Source organism: Anabrus simplex, chromosome 1 (genome assembly GCF_040414725.1).
Source record: "Anabrus simplex isolate iqAnaSimp1 chromosome 1, ASM4041472v1, whole genome shotgun sequence".
In the NCBI taxonomy this organism is placed as follows: Eukaryota; Metazoa; Arthropoda; class Insecta; order Orthoptera; family Tettigoniidae; genus Anabrus; species Anabrus simplex.
In genome coordinates, this window is record NC_090265.1 from 715,887,860 (window position 1) to 715,906,804 (window position 18,945).

General features: G+C 40.1%; 1 protein-coding gene across 2 annotated transcripts in view; it reads right to left on the reverse strand.

The window, feature by feature from the left end:
- The window catches only part of LOC136872397 (vascular endothelial growth factor receptor 1), a 467,496-nt gene that overhangs the window by 171,392 nt on the left and 277,159 nt on the right, over positions 1 to 18,945 (reverse strand). For both annotated transcript variants that reach the window (XM_067146225.2, XM_067146215.2), the window contains exon 3: positions 9,904 to 10,005. In XM_067146225.2, coding sequence (XP_067002326.2) covers positions 9,904 to 10,005 — 102 coding nt within the window. The remainder of the gene's footprint in view (positions 1 to 9,903; positions 10,006 to 18,945) is intronic.

An 18,945-nucleotide genomic window follows, 5' to 3' on the forward strand; every position in this document is an offset into this window, starting at 1 on the left:
CATCCTCCACTAGACACACACGATTCACCCACCCCAATACAGAAACTCATGATCATGAATAAACAACTGAATTAAATCACTCTACTTGCAGCTGCGACTATTATTATTATTAGCGTATGGTAACGTACACAAAACAATACAAAGATTAAATATAAATGAACAGTAAGCACAAACCATTATATACATAATTATAAGATATAGGCTACACATAACATTGAAAACAATCATGCAAGCAAAAGGGTTCAAAGATTTAGATCCAAATTCTCTGCGACTGTTCCACTTGTACAAACAATCCATGCGTAGTTTGTGAGACGTACGTATCAATCTATCAGTGTTCACTGTTAAATCATATGCACATGTCTTGTAGATAAGACACAGTGTGTTAATCGTCATCAGCAGTTACTCGTTTCCGAGTTTACAGGTTTTCTGGCTCACTTCAATTCACAGCAGTTTGTGTTTAAACTTCCTGTCACTGTACAGACCATTTCTTGCATAGAACATATGTCCACACATCGCGCAACTGAGAGACGGGAGAGATCTTGTCTGGGTTTGGCGAAGTTTGTGTTCCTGCCGCTTAATATCTTCATGTCTGCAGCGTACTTGTTCGAAGTATTGAACTGAGGCACAGACACTTTGCCGCCAAAGTAAACGGTCCTTGGCAAGTGTTTCCCAGGTTTGTAAGTTTATTTCTGTCATCTTTAAGTTTTGTTTCAGTTGGTCTTTGAAACGTCTCAGGGAAGCACCCCGTGGTCTTGAACCGGAGCCAAGTTCACCATAGAGGATCTGGCGCGGTAGTCCGGTGTCATTCATACGGCGCACATGTCCTGCCCATCTGAGGCGATGGCCAACGACCAATGCTTCTACGCTCTTAGCACATGCTTTCTAGAGAACTTCAATATTAGAGACGTAGTTTTCCCAATTGATGTTCATGATGGAGTGTAGTTTTTGCTGATGAAAGCGCTCCAGCTTTTTGATGTCACGGCGATGTAAGGTCCACATTTCACAGCCGTAGAGAAGTGTAGAAGTGTGTTAATCAATGCACGTGATAAATCGCAATTAGTAAGGTTGTAAGAAAACCGTATATGAAAACGCAAATGTGAAGAAACACACTTAAATACACGCCCCTCTTTCATTTTACACTGCACACCCCACTTTTCTTGTCCATAATTTGCTTTGCAACACACTACAACTGTCTTCTCCAAGTTTTCTTGTATAAATCTATAGCTTTGTTTGTTAAAATTAGCCTCAATGCAGAGAATGATCTCTCTACACCCAACGATGTGACAGAACAGTACTTGAATTCGCGAGCGCACTCTGTGTTCTTGTCTGGATTCCTTGAAATTTTACCACAGCTGAAATGTTAATTCAGAGCAAGGCCACTGATTCCACAAAAGTTCACGGCATTAATTACTTTACATATTCCTGAACACTGTTTGAAATACATTTAAAATATGCATAATAAAAGTAAAAAATAAACACAATAAATCTGAAATTAGAAATGTGTGCACTAATCTGAAATGTATGCAAATATGCATATGAAGGTCGATCAAATATAAACGGTATTTTTGTTCCTGAACATCAACAGTTGGTAGGACTGGCCCTGCACTTCTGCTATGCTCAGACGATACCATTCGGAGTGGGGAGAGCGTGCTGTTAGATATTTCCCGCCGTTTCGTTAGTAACACTCACGTTGTCGGAGCAACAGGTGCACCCCTCCACTGCGCAATGCATAATTAGAAAATTTCTTGCTTGTGAAGGAGTTACAGTGGCAGAAATTTGCCAGAGATTGACTGCACAGTTCGGTGATCACTGTCAAGGATGCATGTGTGTAAGGAGTCGTGCAGGAAAGGGGAGGCAGCACCAGTGAAAGCCAAGACTCGACTGTCAGCCGGCAAGGTTCTTGCAACCGTTTTTTCGATCGGCAAGCCATTTTACTGATCGATTTTTTGTATGAGCGACTGCGAGCTGTTGAACAAGGCGAGGGTTGCGTATCGCCGCAAAAGACGAGACCAACCGATTCGACAATGCGCGGTCCCATACTGCAGCTCTAACCGTCTCCAAGCTACAGGAAATGCACTGGACTACACTTGATCATCCTCCTTACAGCCCGGACGTATCACCCTGCGATTTCCATCTGTTAGGACTGCTTAAAGAAGCTCTAGGAGGGCAACGATTTGAAGATGACGGAGTGGGGAAGACTTCATGCGCAACTGGCTGGTGACACGACCCTGTATTTTTTTACGACGAGGGCATCAAAAAGCTGCCCATACGCTGGGACAAATACATTTCCAAAGCAGGAAGCTATGTAGAAAAATAAATTGTAATTGCCATGTGTTTTTCAATAAACGAATAAAAAATAAAATCCCGTTTATATCTGATCCCCCCCTCGTATATTCACTATTAAAATAATTCGATCAGTTTCACCTTCAAATCTACTACCTTGTTGGTTTTGAAGGTCTACATCTCAGCAAACAATAATACGTATTTGCATACAAATCTGATGACCGGGCGAGTTGCCGAACCCGTCCTGGGATATCCCGGCACTAAAAGCCATACGACATTTTTTCACCGGGCGAGTTGGCCATGTGGTTAGGGGCGCACAGCTGTGAGCTTGCATCCAGGAGATTGTGGGTTCGAACCCCACTGTTACCAGCCCTGAAGATGGTTTTCCGTGGTTTCCTATTTTTACACCAAGCTGTACCTTAATTAAGGCCATGACCGCTTCCTTCCCACTCCCAGCCCTTTCCTATCCCATAATCGCCATAAGACCTGTCTGTGTTGGTGCAACATGAAGCCAATTGTAAAAAAACAAATCCGATGTCTAGTTATGACAGACCAAAAGTTTAAGTCCACAGGTTCAAACTAAGACCACACAATGAATTTAGCAGATTTTACTCTGTAGTTACAACGTGTCACTATCTGGTAGGTATTTCACATTCAAAATAAGTTTGCACTTGGGCATGCAGCGGGCATGTCAGTGGACCATGTGCAGTCATCGTACGAATCTAGGATTACCAGAAGCTCATTCAGTTCATTAATGAACACTCTCTTCCCGGTTGGTAGTTATCTACGACTGGGAGAGAAGAGTGTTTATTCGTCCATGCATTCACTCAATTCACTCATAATATAAGAGTGAGTTGTTCAGACTTGTAACATAAAAGTAAGCACTAATTCTACGTACGAACAGTAAAATACATGTTGTTTTAGACTGTATAACACTGGTCCCATCTAGTAGGTAAGCAAGTAAATTTTTTCTTTTTCTTGTTGCTTTACGTCGCACCAACACAGATAGATTTTATGGCGACGATGGGATGGGGAAGTGGTGGTGGTGGTGGTGGTGATTATTGTTTTAAGAGGAAGTACAACTAAGCAACCATCCTCTATATAACACTAATCAGAGGGAAAAATTGGAAGGGATCCGACACTTCGAAAATTGAAGGTATCGGCCAAAGACAGACAAGGGCCACGAAGGGCGTGAAAATGAAAGACTCCCTAGCCCTCGCAAACCTAATAGCGTCGGGGTCGGAAAAGAACAAGAGTTGACCAAGGGAGGTCGGATAGGATAGATGAAAGTGAGGAGCCTGGCACAAGTAAGTGGAAGCAATGCCAGGACTCAGCTGAGGGCCCCGTGGTCGCCAACTCACGCTCCAAAGTTCAGAGCCCCTGGGGCGAAGGGATGGGGAAGGGCTAGGACTGGGAAGGAAGCGGTCGTGGCCTTAATTAAGGTGCAGCCCCAGCATTTACCTGGTGTGAACATGGGAAACCACGGAAAGCCATCTTCAGGGCTGCCGACAGTGGGGTTCGAACCCACTATCTCCCGGATGCAAGCTCACAGCTGCGCCCCCCCTAACCGCCGCAAGGTCAACTCGCCCGGTAAGTGAGTGAGTGTAATTAATTAATTTAAAGAAACTACAATGTCTGGTCTAACTAGTTGATAGCAGGGTTGCAGTGAAAACAGAAATAGGTTTCAGACTCACTCGTGGAATGACAAAATTAATTAAATATGAACATCCGGGTTACAGGTTGCTTAGAAGGGCTTTGGACCAATTAAAACATGAATATAACTGTACTAAAATAGTTGTAAGTATTTATATGTCTCACTATTGGCTACCTCTGTTTGTTTGGAGAAAATGCAAAATCAGAAGGGCAAGAAAACTGCACACCGCAGCTATAGCAAAACATTAGAATATATTGTGCTTTGTTAGCTTAACTCAATCGGTGGTAACCTATTTAAAATAGTTTTGTAAGCTGTAACTGGTTTCTATATTGAGACATATTTACCACTGCCACTATCAATTAGTTATTATACTGGTGCGTCTTAATAATTGTCTAGAGTAAATAATAATAATAATAATAATAATAATAATAATAATAATAATAATAATAATAATAATATGGCCTCAGCTACCGTGTGCAGACACTCTTTAATTTGACGCCATCTGGCTATCTGCTCATCAACTTCGATGTTCGGTTTTTCTCTAGGCCCACTAGACGGCAGAATAAACAGAAATATTTTGTTTATCATGGCGTTATTTCCTTATTTGATTTAACTGAAGATCTAAATACCTAGGCTATCTGTGTCGGTGCAATGTAAGACAAACTGTAAGAAAAAACCCTTTTTGTGAAGGAACAAGAAACCCCCAATAAACCCATGGTCTACCAAGTGAATACTGCTCAGTCCAAAGGCTTGCAGATTATGAGGTGTCATGTGGTCAGCACGACAAATCCTCACGGCCGTTATTCTTGGCTCTCTAGACCGGGGCCACCATCTCACCATCAGATAGCTTCTCAATTGTAATCACGTAGGCTGAGTGGATCTCCAACCAGGCCTCAGATCCAGGTAAAAATCCCTGACATGGCCGGGAATCAAACCCGGGGCCTCCGGGTAAGAGTCAGGTACGCTACCCCTACAGCACGGGGCCAGCAAAGGAACAAGAGATCAACAGTAAGCGGGTAATGAAAGTGATTTTTGGGTAATTGCAGAGTTAGACTGATAGGAAAGTGGATAGATAGATGGAAGGATGGAATGATGATATTGTAATTAGTTGGAGGAAAGAACATTTTTTGAAAAAATAGGGGCTAACATTACAGACCAGACTAATATATTGTAATGCTAAGTTATTTTGTTTGTTTGCAGGTGAAAAGGACCTAAGTAGACGGTTAAAAATGGAATTACATCCTGTGAAAATATTTCATAAAGAGTTTAAAATGTATACTTAATTGGTAAACAATAAATTATATGACAACAGGAACATTTTGCTCTCTACTAGGGCAAACACAAGTATAATAATAATAATAATAATATTAATAATAATAATAATAATAGTAATAATAATAATAATAATTTCGTGTGGCTATTTCTAGCCGAGTGCAGCCCTTGTAAGGCAGACCCTCCGGTGAGGGTGGGCGGCATCTGTCATGTGTAGGTAACTGCGTGTTATTGTGGTGGAGGATAGTGTTATGTATGGTGTGTGAGTTGGAGGGATGTTGGGGACAGGACAAACACCCAGCCCCCGGGCCATTGGAATTAACCAATGAAGTTTAAAATCCCCGACTCGGCCGGGAATCGAACCCGGGACCCTCTGAACCGAAGACCAGTACGCTGACCATTCAGACAACGAGTCGGACAACACAAGTAGTACGGCAGTGATAGTTCAACAGCGGGCCAATCAGAGGCCGCGGAGCGGGTAACGTGAGTGCTGACTCAGCAACGCGGGAAATTTGAATTCGAATTTGTAAACAAGCCACATGCTCTTGTTTGTAAACAAAGCCACGTGCTTTTTGACAGCTGTCAGCACTTAGTAGTATTTTTTTTTTTGCTAGGGGCTTTACGTCGCACCGACACAGATAGGTCTTATGGCGACGATGGGATAGGAAAGGCCTAGGAATTGGAAGGAAGCGGCCGTGGCCTTAATTAAGGTACAGCCCCAGCATTTGCCTGGTGTGAAAATGGGAAACCACGGAAAACCATCTTCAGGGCTGCCGATAGTGGGATTCGAACCTACTATCTCCCGGATGCAAGCTCACAGCCGCGCGCTTCTACGCGCACGGCCAACTCGCCCGGTACTTAGTAGTATAGCAATGCCGATTACTGACTAAGGTCATTGACCCCTAGTATTTTAGGTATACAATACCGATTTGGGGATTTATGCATAAGAGAGCGAGCCTAACCTTACAGTCGCTATCTTGAAGGACCTAACTACACTTTAACTCTTATGAGACGGCTTAAGGGCTTAAAGATCAAGCCTTAACATGTACAACTATGATGACGTCATCGCTGCAGGTTAAAAACAGAATAAAATGTACGTGCTCACTCTAGCCTTAAGCATAAGATCGCGTCGTTATAGTAATGCATGTTTAAACTTGTTCGATAGAGACATAAAGCTATGCCTTGACAGAGGAGGAGGAGGGGGAGGAGGTCATAACAGCCTAAGTATAGCCGTCATTTTGTGCAGTAGCCTCTAAGCTAGCTTTCTTCATAAGAGCCTGTGTATAGCCGCCATCTTGCTTAAGTGCCCTTAAGCTGTCTCATAAGAGCAGCCGTGAGATGCGAACTTTAGCCGGTATGCAAGACAAGGACGATTTTTTGAAAACCATATTTATGCAGAGGCTTCCTGTTACCGCACGTTCTATATTAACTACGAGTAAAGATGATCTGGACACCATAGCCACTGTGGCTGACAAAATTGTTGAAATTTCACAACCGGCGTTAAATGTTTGTGCTCAAACCGCGCAGGCACCATCCACCATAGCAGTCAATAAAATAAATGATGTCAGTAACGATCATATCTCAAGACTAGAAATGCAGATCGCTGAATTAACACTGGCAATCAATGAATTGAAAACGTTGTCACGTTCTTCAAGAAGTAGCTCACGATCATCTCGTCCCTCACCAAGCAGGTCACGAGACAGGTCCCGATCAGTCCATTCTTTTAATCTTAAAGGAGCACTATGTTGGTATCACTTTAAATATCGCAACAGGTCTGTTCTCTAAATGTATTACATCAGGAATTATGTAAACAGCTGTTATTAAGATAATGCGTCCACATAGTTTAGGTTAGGTGTGTTATCTTCACGTGATGAGTACAGTAATGCAAATTCAAGGGACATGATATTTCTCGTGGAAATTATTCATTTAATTGTTTTCGTATAGCACGTTTTTGTGTAAATAAAATGTGTTGCGAGTTTACATACAGTGTGCGAAAGTTCGCAGTTGCCGCAATGCTAATAACTTGTGCGTACCATGGCGAAAATACAACTATATAAATAAATATACACTAATATTTTCTTCGTATGAGAGCAGGACACCTTCATGAAAAACGAAAATCCCAATCAAAAATGTACCTGTTACGAAGTAAAGTCTGGAGACACACTAACAGTGCAGTGGGACATTATCCTCCAACGGCAGCAAGTTTCAGTCACATTAACGTGGACGTAGTTGGACCACTACCTCCATCACAAGGATATCGCTATTTACTAACAATTATTGATCGTTTCTCCCGATGGCCAGAAGCAGTTCCATTAGCTGACATCACAGCAGAAGCAGTTTCATTTGCCATAGTCTCAACATGGATATCTCGTTTTGGCGTGCCTCATATCATAACTACCGACCACGGAAGGCAGTTTGAATGTCAACTTTTCAAATGCCTCACAAGCACACTGAGCATCGTCCACATTAAAACGACAGCATATCATCCGGCAGCAAATGGAAAAATTGAACGCTGGCACCGTCAATTGAACGCTGGCACCGTCAATTAAAATCTGCTTTGAAGGCACAGATGTCTGATGATTGGGTTTCGAAGCTTCCTCTGGTCTTGTTAGGACTTCGTTCCTACATAATTCCGCAAGTCGATACTTCGCCAGTGGAAATGACTTACGGCTCAACAGTTAGGTTACCAGGAGCATTTCTCAATGAACAGAAATTAGTACTGACATCCCTACCTTCGTTTTCAAATTGAAGGAACAGTTAAGGAACCTAAGACCAGTCCCAACAGAACATCACGACCGCAAAATGATCTTCATTCACCCACGGCTGATGACGAGCAAGTTCGTTTTCGTTCGACATGATGCGGTCAAAACACCTCTTCAATCACAATATGACGGGTCATATCCAGTCCTATCTCGCAGTAACAAACACTTCGAGGTGGAGATGCCAACAGGGAAACAAACTATTAGCATTGACAGATTGAAACCTGCCTTCCTTCTGGCAGACCAATCATCGGACAACAAGGAAGACATATCTGGAGAAACTACTCTGGACATTCCGTCGAGTTCCATTCCAAAGACTGTCAACCTTCAGAAGAAGACAGGCAGCACTCAACCTAATACACCCGCACCACGGATTGCCAGATCAGGTCGAAGGGTCACCTTCCCTCGAAAATACATGGACGCTGGCACTGCGGAGGGAGTGTGTGGCGGCCTCGAGTATTAATATATGTGTATAAACTCATATATGTTTATAAAATCCTTGAACTTTGTTTATGTTTCGAAGACTTCTATATATTGATGTTCTGTGCTTCTATTATTATCTATATTCTCTCTGATTATTATTCATGTTTTACGTTCGTTCCCCATGATACGTGGAGTGTTAATTAAACACATAAATACATCATCCCTTTTCTATTATTCATTTAAGTACATAACCATCATCAATAACTACAATACTATGTTTCACTCCTGATGCCAAGAAATAGGTTAAAAAAGACTATTTTGTTTAACTATAACTATGATTAGGCCTAATATTCTTAATTTTTCAGTGTGCAAGAGTACTTTAGCACATGGTTTTGCCTTCTACTTAGAAAAATGTAATAATAACTCGTAAACGATGCATCATATTATCGTTGTGTATGCCAAATATTCATGTGTTCTACTGTCAGGACATTTTTATTCTGTTATTAGATATATTACTTTTGTCCTTTTCCATCTTAAACATTGTATGAAACCACTGCCTTCGTAACTTACAGGCCGTAGCCAAGCCCACCAGCCGATCAATTGAAGTGAGCTAAGCGAATGTTACGAGTTGGACTTGTGAGTGTAATGCATAAGGATTGGGAGCATTCTTTGGATAATTGTGACCGTTGAAAGACGCAAGAGCTAAGTTGGCTTCTTATCACCTAATTCTAATTCTGTTAATAATTTCGTCACTTTCCTATTCTCTGACTCTTCAAATTCCTGAATTAGTCTTTCTCTAAGGTCTGTGAACGGAGTGGTAGATAATGGTCGAGAAAAAAAGTCGGAAATTAATTCCACAATATCCGCTTCTAATGACGCAACAACATGATTAAATTTCGTGGTTTTGTTAGTGATACCCAACGTAGTAAACTGTGTTTCAACTTGAAGAAACCATACCTTTATGTTTTTCTTCCAGATGGGCGGAATCTTCACTGAAATGCGAGCAATACCCGCTTCGTTCCATACTGTTGTTGGCGGTGAATTTGTTTCGTTGCTGGCATCGGCCATTTTCACACTTGACTAACCACAACATGTGTTCCGCGCCGTATTTTAATATCACGTCGGGCGACGTCGGGAATCACCAATGTAGTTATTGATGATGGTTATGTACTTCAATGAATAATAGAAAAGGGATGGTGTATTTATGTGTTTAATTAACACTCTACGTATCATGGGGAACGAACGTAAAACATGAATAATAATCAGAGAGAATATAGATAATAACAGAAGCACAGAACATCAATATGCAGAAGTCTTCGAAACATAAACAAAGTTCAAGGATTTTATAAACATAGGCCTATATGAGTTTATACACATATATTAATACTCGAGGCCGCCACAGTATCAAGGAACAAAACAATAATTGACTTAGAACTTATAATCATGCCGAATGCCAATGAAATTAGTTGTAATTTTGGCACAAAACTAAGAGTAAATTTCTTGTATACTTACTAGTAGGTGGTATCCAGCTGATTCGGAGATGTATAGAGTGAGAGAGTAGTTCAGCCTTTACTGTCAGATTGGTGACCGGCGCTCCGGGCAGGAAGGAGGGCACTGTAACAACAAGCATTGTTATTTTACGCACTATGGAGCAAGACAAGAACTAAGTTATTCACCACAATTCTATTACTTACAATATTAAGGAAACAGCCTGGAGATGTATGTCTTCCCCCTTTTGTCCCATTTCCCGGTACGGGATTGGGGCCGGGGGCATAACGAATGCGAAAAGGACCCGCCTGCCAAAATGAAACTTCAGGCCCCCTCGAATTAAATGTATAAACCTATGAATAACTAACACACATTTAATTGTAGCAGGTGGAAATAATGCAATGTATTGTCACGTTTTATAAACAAAGATTAATAAAAATCCACTCTTCAGGTAAGCAACTCAATGTTGAAAACATCCTAGGGATATGACCTACGAATTTTAGGTAAATAAAATATAATAAAGTAAAATAAAATAAAAAATAAATTACGATACAGACAGACAGACAGACAGACAGACAGACAGACAGACAGACAGACAGACAGACAGACAGACAGACAGACAGACAGACAGACAGAGAAGATCACGGGCAACATACGTAAGATGAGTCTGAAGTTTTATGGGCACCGCACAAGAATGAACGAGAATCGACTAACAAAGAAAATCTTTAACTATATCATCAAATTAAAGCAACTACTAAATGGGTAGAAGAAACAAGAAAAGTCATGGAGGAAGTTGGCATCAATCCAAAAGAAATCTTTAAGATATATGTTCCGAGCTAAAATTGATTAATTAAAGGGGTTCCAGGAAAAAACAAAATGAAAAGTCCAAGAATATGTGGTCAGAGCAAAGGAAGAGGAACCACAGCGAAATAATGCAGAGTTTAGAACACTTTACATTTCAATACATTCTATATTTCTCTTTCGTCATTCTGCTGCATGATTGCTATATTTATTTTAAATTTAATTTATTTTGTATGTGTATTACAGCCCATGTGGCTTAGACGGCAGCGCGCCGGCCTCTCACCGCTGGGTTTCGTGGTTCAAATCCCGGTCACTCCATGTGAGATTTGAGCAGGACAAAGCAGAGGCGGGGCAGGGATTTTCTTCGGGTACTCCGGTTAAGCCAATTTTATGTTTCTTTATCTTTGGGACCAATGAAGATAAGACTCTGTAATTTTTACAGCTAACTTTTGCTTACTGTTTATGTGTGCTGAAGTAGAATTAAGAAATAAGATTTTAAAAAACCAAATATATTAATTTTTAAAATATTCAAATTTGTACACAAAATAGTTGTAAATTTAAACCTCTAACTTAATGTCTATGCAAATCTATGCTGTAATTATGCTTCGGTGTGGGTAATAAGATATAATAAAGCAGCTCACAAAGTTTCATGTAGCTTTCACAAGCAGTTTTTCAGTTATAGGAACTTTAAGTGTAAAACAAGCCATTTTGAGATGATGAAGTTTAAAATTTAAAACGACAATAATTCACTTATATTTCATATGAAAACTCAAAATCACCCAGCAGCTCAGACAGGATCCTCACCCTTGTGCCCCTCCTTTTACAACATTTTCCTTCGGGATGACCTTGCTTCTTTGGTAATTAACTTGGCTGCACGGTGTGCTTTGGCAATTCTTAATTTGTCTGAATGTTGCAGTCCCTTAATTGTATGACAGCCATGATTGATGGTGAGATGCATTATCATTCTTATTTTTCCCACGTTCCCATTATTAAATGTTAACACAGAATCACTGACACCACATTTTACAGTTTTTAACCCCACAAATGCATTCTCTGGAACTCAAGTCAAGATAATATTGTTGGACTCAATACGATTCTGAGTATTGAACCCATGTAGACGCATCCTGAGGTCTGGATGAGATAGGTCCATGTAGATTGGCTTTATGGCCCCCATAACAGCTTCAGGAATAGAATTCTTATGTTCAAAATATTCTACTGATAGGCGAAAACCACAGCCTTCTACGCGGAGTAGTTTCAAAGATATCCATATACAAAGAAAGTACAGTGAACCTCGATATCTCGAACCTCCATTTCTTGAATTTTCAGTATCTCGAAGTAACTTCAATTTCCTGGCCGCTTGTCCTATTCTTCACGTGTATTTATTACTAGAAATTCGGTTACACGAATTTCTCGATTTCCCCTGAAGCAAAAAATACTCTGTAACTCGAATTTTGTACAACGATTACTGTGCAATAGAGCATTTATAGTTTGTGGGGAACAGTTAACATCAGAAGCGAGAACCGAAAAACTAAAACTTCTGGTGATCGGAAAATCGGCGAAGCCTCGTTGTTTTTCGGGTGTGAATTCATTACCGGTCACGTACAAAAGCAACCCCGGAAGTCGTGGATGACAAGCTCCATTTACGAATCTTGGCTGCGTGGTTTATGTACAGAGTCAGTCGAATATAAATGATACTGTTTCTCACAGCACGAAATAATGCTGTAGAAAAAAAAAATGTGGAAGAAGGTGAACAGTAAAAAAACAAAATAGACTAACGAATTTATTCCAAAGTTGTTACCGAGCTCGATAGCTGCAGTCGCTTAAGTGCGGCCAGTAATCGGGAGATAGTGGGTTCGAGTCCCACTGTCGGCAGCCTTGAAGATGGTTTTCCGTGGTTTCCCATTTTCACACCAGGCAAATGCCCGGGGCTGTATCATAATTAAGGCCACGGCCGCTTCCTTCCAACTTCCAACTCCTAGGCCTTTCCTATCCCATCGTCGCCATAAGATCTATCTGTGTCAGTGCGACGTAAAACAAATAGAAAAAAAACAACAACAACAACAAACCAAACCAAAGTTGTTAACCGAGGTATGTTTCTTGTTTCGCTACTGTATGTACTGTATCCTGCCTTAAAATACGAGTTTGTTAAGTACTGTATATTTTTAAATACTGTATTCAGTATAAGCCCGTAGATGCATATGATTCAATTATTCTTCTTCTGCTACCACTTTTTCCAACACCTGTGGGGTCGCGGGTGCGAACTGTGTCGCACATGTGGATTTGGCTCTGTTTTATGGCCGTATGCCCTTCCTTCCTTCACACTCTCTATTAAACCATTCTTCACCCTCTTTCTTTTTCTTCCTTCTACATTCTACCTTCTGTGCTATCATCTTTATTGGATGTAGCATCAATTCCAAGGCTTTATCAATATTATTCTCCTCTAACGCACCTTCCCAACCATATTTCAGAAATTGTAATTCCTCTTTTACTACCCTATCCCAATCCCGTCCCACTTTCCCTGACCATTTGTACTTGTTATATCCACTCTCTAATTTATCCTTCATCTCAACTTCCTTCCTTCAACATAACCCACACTGGGAAATGGTGTGTTTCAATCCAGTCGCCTACTTCCATCCTTACAATATCCTCCAACACTCCTTCCGAGCTTAAAACCATATCTATCACACTACCTCCCTTCTCGGTAACATAGGTCAATTTCCCCGTACTGTCACCCTCCATCCATCCATTCAGAATATAAAAAATTTCCCCCAGCGCACATCTCTAGGAGTTTCTCCCCATAGCTGTTGATAATTTTATCCTCACTACTTCTACTTTTCTGCATACACCTTCCATCCCCCCTACTATATACTGGGCTCTGTTCCTATATTCTAGCGTTCCAGTCTCCGAATAACAACATATCCTCTTCTCCTGCAAACTTCTCTCTTATCATACCAATATTTATATATAAAATAACTTGTCCTGACTGACTGACTGACTGACTGACTGACTGACTGACTGACTGACTGACTGACTGACTGACTGACTGACTGACTGACTGACTGATTCATCATTGCCGAGCCAAAACTACTGGACATAAAGGAATGAAATTTTGAGAATATATTCATATTAAGATGTAGGTGCTCGCTAAGAGAGGATTTTTGGATATTCCGTCGCTAAGGGGGTGAAAAGGGGTGTGAAATTTTAAAATGAATGTATCTATATCTCAAAACTTTAAAAGTTTACAGATGTGAAAATTGGTATTTAGAATCTTCTTTAAAAATAAGGAAACACGTATTTTTTGCTTTCAGAAAATCCCAAAGGATGGGTGAAAAGGGTGAAAAAGGGGTTGAATGCCTTTTAATCAGGATACCGGTACTTATATCTCAGAAACCGCAGACATTACAGACCTGAAAATTGGAACTTTTGTTTTCTATTAAAAATAAAGAAGCCCGTATTTTTTTGTTTTTGGAAAATCCAATTAATGGGAGGGTGAAAAGGGGGGTGAATTTTTGAAATGAGTGCATCTATATCTCAAAACTTTTAAAGTTTACACATGTAAAAATTGGTATTTAGAATGTTCATTAAAAATAAGGAAGCGCGTATTTCTTTGTTTTCGGAAAATCCCAATAGGAGGGGTGAAAAGAGGTGAAAAAGGGGTTGAATGCCTTTAAAGAGAATACTTATATCTCAGAAACTGGAGATATTACAGACCTGAAAATTGGTGTTTGGGATCTCCTTTAAAAATAAAGAAACAAGTATTTTTTGTTTTTGGAAAATACAATTCATGGTGGGGGTGAAATTTTAAAACGAGTGTATCTATATCTCAAAACTTTCAAAGCTTATAGATGTAAAAATTGGTATTTAAAATCTCCTTTAAAAATAAAGAAACACATAATCTTTTGTTTTCGGAAAATCCCAATAGTAAGGGTGGAAAAGGGTGAAAAAGGGTTGAATGCCTTTAATGTAGCTACTTATATTTCAGAACCTGAAGATATTACAGACCTGAAAACTGGTGTTTGGGATCTCCTTTAAAAATAAAGAAACGCGTATTTTTTTGGTTTCGGAAAATCCAATTAATGGGGGGGGGGAAAGGGGGCGAATTTTTAAAATGAGTGTATCTATATCTCAAAACTTTTAAAGTTTATAAATGTAAAAATTGGTATTTAGAATCTCCTTTAAAAATAAAGAAACATTTTTGTTTTTGTTTTCGGAAAATCCCAATAGGAAGGGTGGAAAAGGGTGAAAAAAGGTTGAATGTCTTTAATGAGGCTACTTATATTTCAGAACCTGGAGATATCACAGACCTGAAAATGGGTATTTGGGATCTACTTTAAAACTAAAGAAGCAGGTATTTTTTCGTTTTTGGAAAATCCAAATAACGGGGGGAGGGGTGAAAAGGGGGGGTATGTTTTTAAAATAAGTGTGTCTACATCTTAAAAATTTAAAAGTTTACAGATGTAAAAAATGGTATTTAGAATCTCCCTTAAAAATGAAGGAAAACGTATTGTTTTGTTTTCTGTAAATCTCAATAGGAGGGGTTTAAAAGGGTGAATAATTGGTTGAATGCCTTTAATGAGGATACATATATCTCAGAAACTGAAGATATTAGAGAACTGAAAATTTGTATATGGGATCTCCTTTAAAAACAAAGTAACACGTATTTTTTGCTTTTGGAAAATCCAATTAATGGCGGTTAAACAGGAGTGACAAATTGGGGTGAATTTTTTGAAAGATTAGATCTACAGAATATCTGAGAAACGTAAAATGTTACAGACGTCAAAAGTGTGTATTTGGAATCTCCTGTAAATGTAAAGAAACATAGGTAATTTGTTTTTGGAAACTCCACTTAAGGGGAACTAAAGGTGGTGAAATTTTAAAATGAGAATCTCTACAGTATATCTCAAAAAAGTTAACATGTTACAGAAGTGAAAAATTGTATTTTTTATCTTATTAAAAATAAAGAAACGTGTATTTTTAGTTTTCGGAAATACCACTTGGGTGGAGGGGATGGTAAAATTGACTGAAGATAGTGCTGATTTCTTTTAATTAGGCTACTGATATCTCAAAAATGAAGATGTTACAGACGTGAAATTTGATATTTGGAATCTGCTTTAAAAAGTAAAGAAACGCGTATTCTCGGAAAATCCAATGAGGAGGGGGGATGAAATTATTGAAAAATTAATTGACTTAATTGTATGAGAATACTTACATCTAATAAAAACTATATTTGTTACAGGCGTGACAATTGGTATTTGGATCTCCTTTAAAATCAAAGAAAAACGCGTTTTGGGGGGAATAATCTTGGGGGGCGGGAGTGAAAAGGAGTTGAATTCCTTTCGTGAGGACACATAAATCAAAAACTGAAGAAGTTAGAGTCGTGATAATGGTTTTTAGAAGATCCTTTACTATTAAAGAAACGAGTTTGTTACAGGAAAATTCACTTAGGTGGGAGTGCGAAAGATGTGAAAAAAGTGAATAATTTTTATGGGGATACTTATATCTCAAAACTGAAGGTTATAGACGTGAAAATTGGAGTTTGGAATCTCTTTTAAATATCAAGAAACACGCCTTCTTTTCTTTTTTGCGGGGGGGATGAAACTAACGACGGTGAGGTGTAAAAGGAGGTTAGACCAATTGATTTTACTGTTTATTCATTCCATTCCTGACCCTGTCGAATGACTGGAAACAGGCTGTGGATTTTCGATGTACGTATTCTGATCATAAACCGATCATTTTTAATTTTTCCTGGGTTCGTTTTCAAGAGCCATCTTTTCCTTGGGAGAAGATTCTCCTGGCATATAAATAAAAATTAAAAACATTTGAAATAAACGATAGGAATGAGATTGACTGTCCAATTGTTCACCTCTATAATAAGGTCAATAATACACGGAAGTATGTGATTCGTATCGCCAGAAATTCCGCGTACTTGCCTACGCGCGACAATGGTGCTGGTCACAATGTCAAAAATGACAATGGCAGCAGATGGAATTTACCGCCAATTAGCGGTCTTGCATCCTGCTGTGGGGTCCAGAACATCTATAATAATAATAATAATAATAATAATAATAATAATAATAATAATATTCTGGACCGTCGTCAAATGTGCGGACCGCGCTGGAAACGGGTCTGGACGGGTAACGACTACAAATGCAGTCCGGCCGCGGGTTCAGTACTGCCAAGGCACCCAAGAAGACACCACGCCGAATCTCCTCTCGAATTTGATCCATATTAAAAATGCTTATAGGGAAAGATGGCAAACATTTAGGGATCGAACTGACCGGGTGGAATACGTGGTCCTAGCCCGGGAAGTACGAAATCGATTTCTTGAAAGAAAGATTGATTAATGGGAGGGAACTTGCCGTAATCTCTCAGAAAACGAGTCAGATCTCGAATTTCGACGGATTATATATAAATCGATATCCATTCAATTATAAATTTCAGTATAATACCGTAGCGAAGCACGGGTATCTTGCTAGTCCATCAATAAATCTTCAAAAAGATACTTATTTGCATATGGTGAACTACTAGGATGGCAATATACGAACGCTAGATTAATTTTCTTCCCCCTTCCCTCTAGCCCTCCCATATTCAATCTCAACCATATGGTTTCTTTCATATCTGTCTCTATATCCTCCACCAGTTCACTGATTTCTTCCCTAATTAGTACTATCATCCCTCCTGGGGCGCGTCCCTTAGTACTCTCCTTCTATATTTATATTTAATCACAAACCCCTTCCATGAGATCTCCCTCCCTGTTTCTAGCCAGGTCTCCAAGAGTGCCACAACATCGAAACTTTCTATTACTTCCCGAATTTTCTTATTTCATAATTTGTTCATTAGTCCCTCAATATTTACACATCCTATTTTCCAATATAGTTATAACTTTCCGTTCCTCCCTTCTAAGTTTCCTCCTCTAATCTTACTCCTTGTAGTTCTCGCCCCCTCATCCCCTGTCTCTATTCCTCCTTTTTTTACCAACCTATTCCGTTCCATACCCTCCGTATCCTCCATCCCTTTACATACTTTACCCCCGAGGTCTTCTAAACTCCTACTTCTTCCTTTGCTCATAACTGCTTTACCTTCCTGTCGATCAGTCTTCTCATGTCCTTTCTTGCTCACTAAACCACTGCACTCTGCTCTCACCGTTTTTTGCTGCTCACCCTCACTCACCCCTTCACTGTTCTGATCTTTTGTAACCACACTGCACTGTCCGTTCTCACCTGAGTTGATCTCCTCTCCTTCCTCGTCTCCACTCCTCGTTGTTACTTCTTTCTTCCTTCCATCTTGCCTTGTCATCTCTCCTCCCTCGGAACTAACGCATTCGTCCATCTCCTTTAGCTTCGCCAATGAGTGCTCCCTAACCCATCTTCCGTTTGTCACCACCAACCTCTGACCTCATATTCGGGCCTTTAGCCCCTGATTTCTCACTCTCCATAAGTGTCTGTTCAAAATGTTCATATTTTCACTTCCTTCCTTTCCCATGTCTCTTTTCACCCCTACTTTCTGGCCCTGTAAATTATTACTGTTTCTTATCACAATTTCTGCCATTATGGGTGAGAAAATGTTTACCCTAATTGGCCTCCGTCCCTTAGTTTATCTCACTCTCTCCCCATCGTCTATGTCCACTTCACTGAAGTTTATCTTCATCCTATCCCGTATGACCTCTACCACCTTAGATATCAGGTCAATCTTGCCTTCTCTATCACCTTCCTCCACACCATATATAAGTACGGCTTTCTTCATTCTCTCCTGCCTGTACCCCTCCGCTTCTCTCTTCATCATCATCACCTCATCTTCCAGATGTTTCACTTTCCATCTTAATAACTCTATTTCCTTCTCATTGTCCACTCTCCTGTTCGATACCTCAGTCTTCGTTTCTAGCCATTTCTTCATGTTCCCTATCTCCCTTCTCTGCTCCTCCATCATGTCCTTTATTTCCTGTACCTTATCCCATTGACACGTTTCCTGTATTACCTCACTCACTACCACCTTGAGTGCTGCCAAGTCCTTCATGCTGAATTTTCCGCTGGTATTTGGGCCTGGGTTTAATTCCACCCCACCAATAACCAGTAGCACCGCTATCACTGTCACTACCAGCACCGCTTCACTCTTCTTAACACCCGTCCATTCTTGGTCTCTTTCCTCTGCTTCACCTGCCATTTCCCAATCGTGGCCCGGTACTGTTCAATACCGACCATGTTCTCGGCACGCACTGCACCACGCAACTTCACTCCACGGTTGCTCAAGCCAGACTGTAGTGTTCAA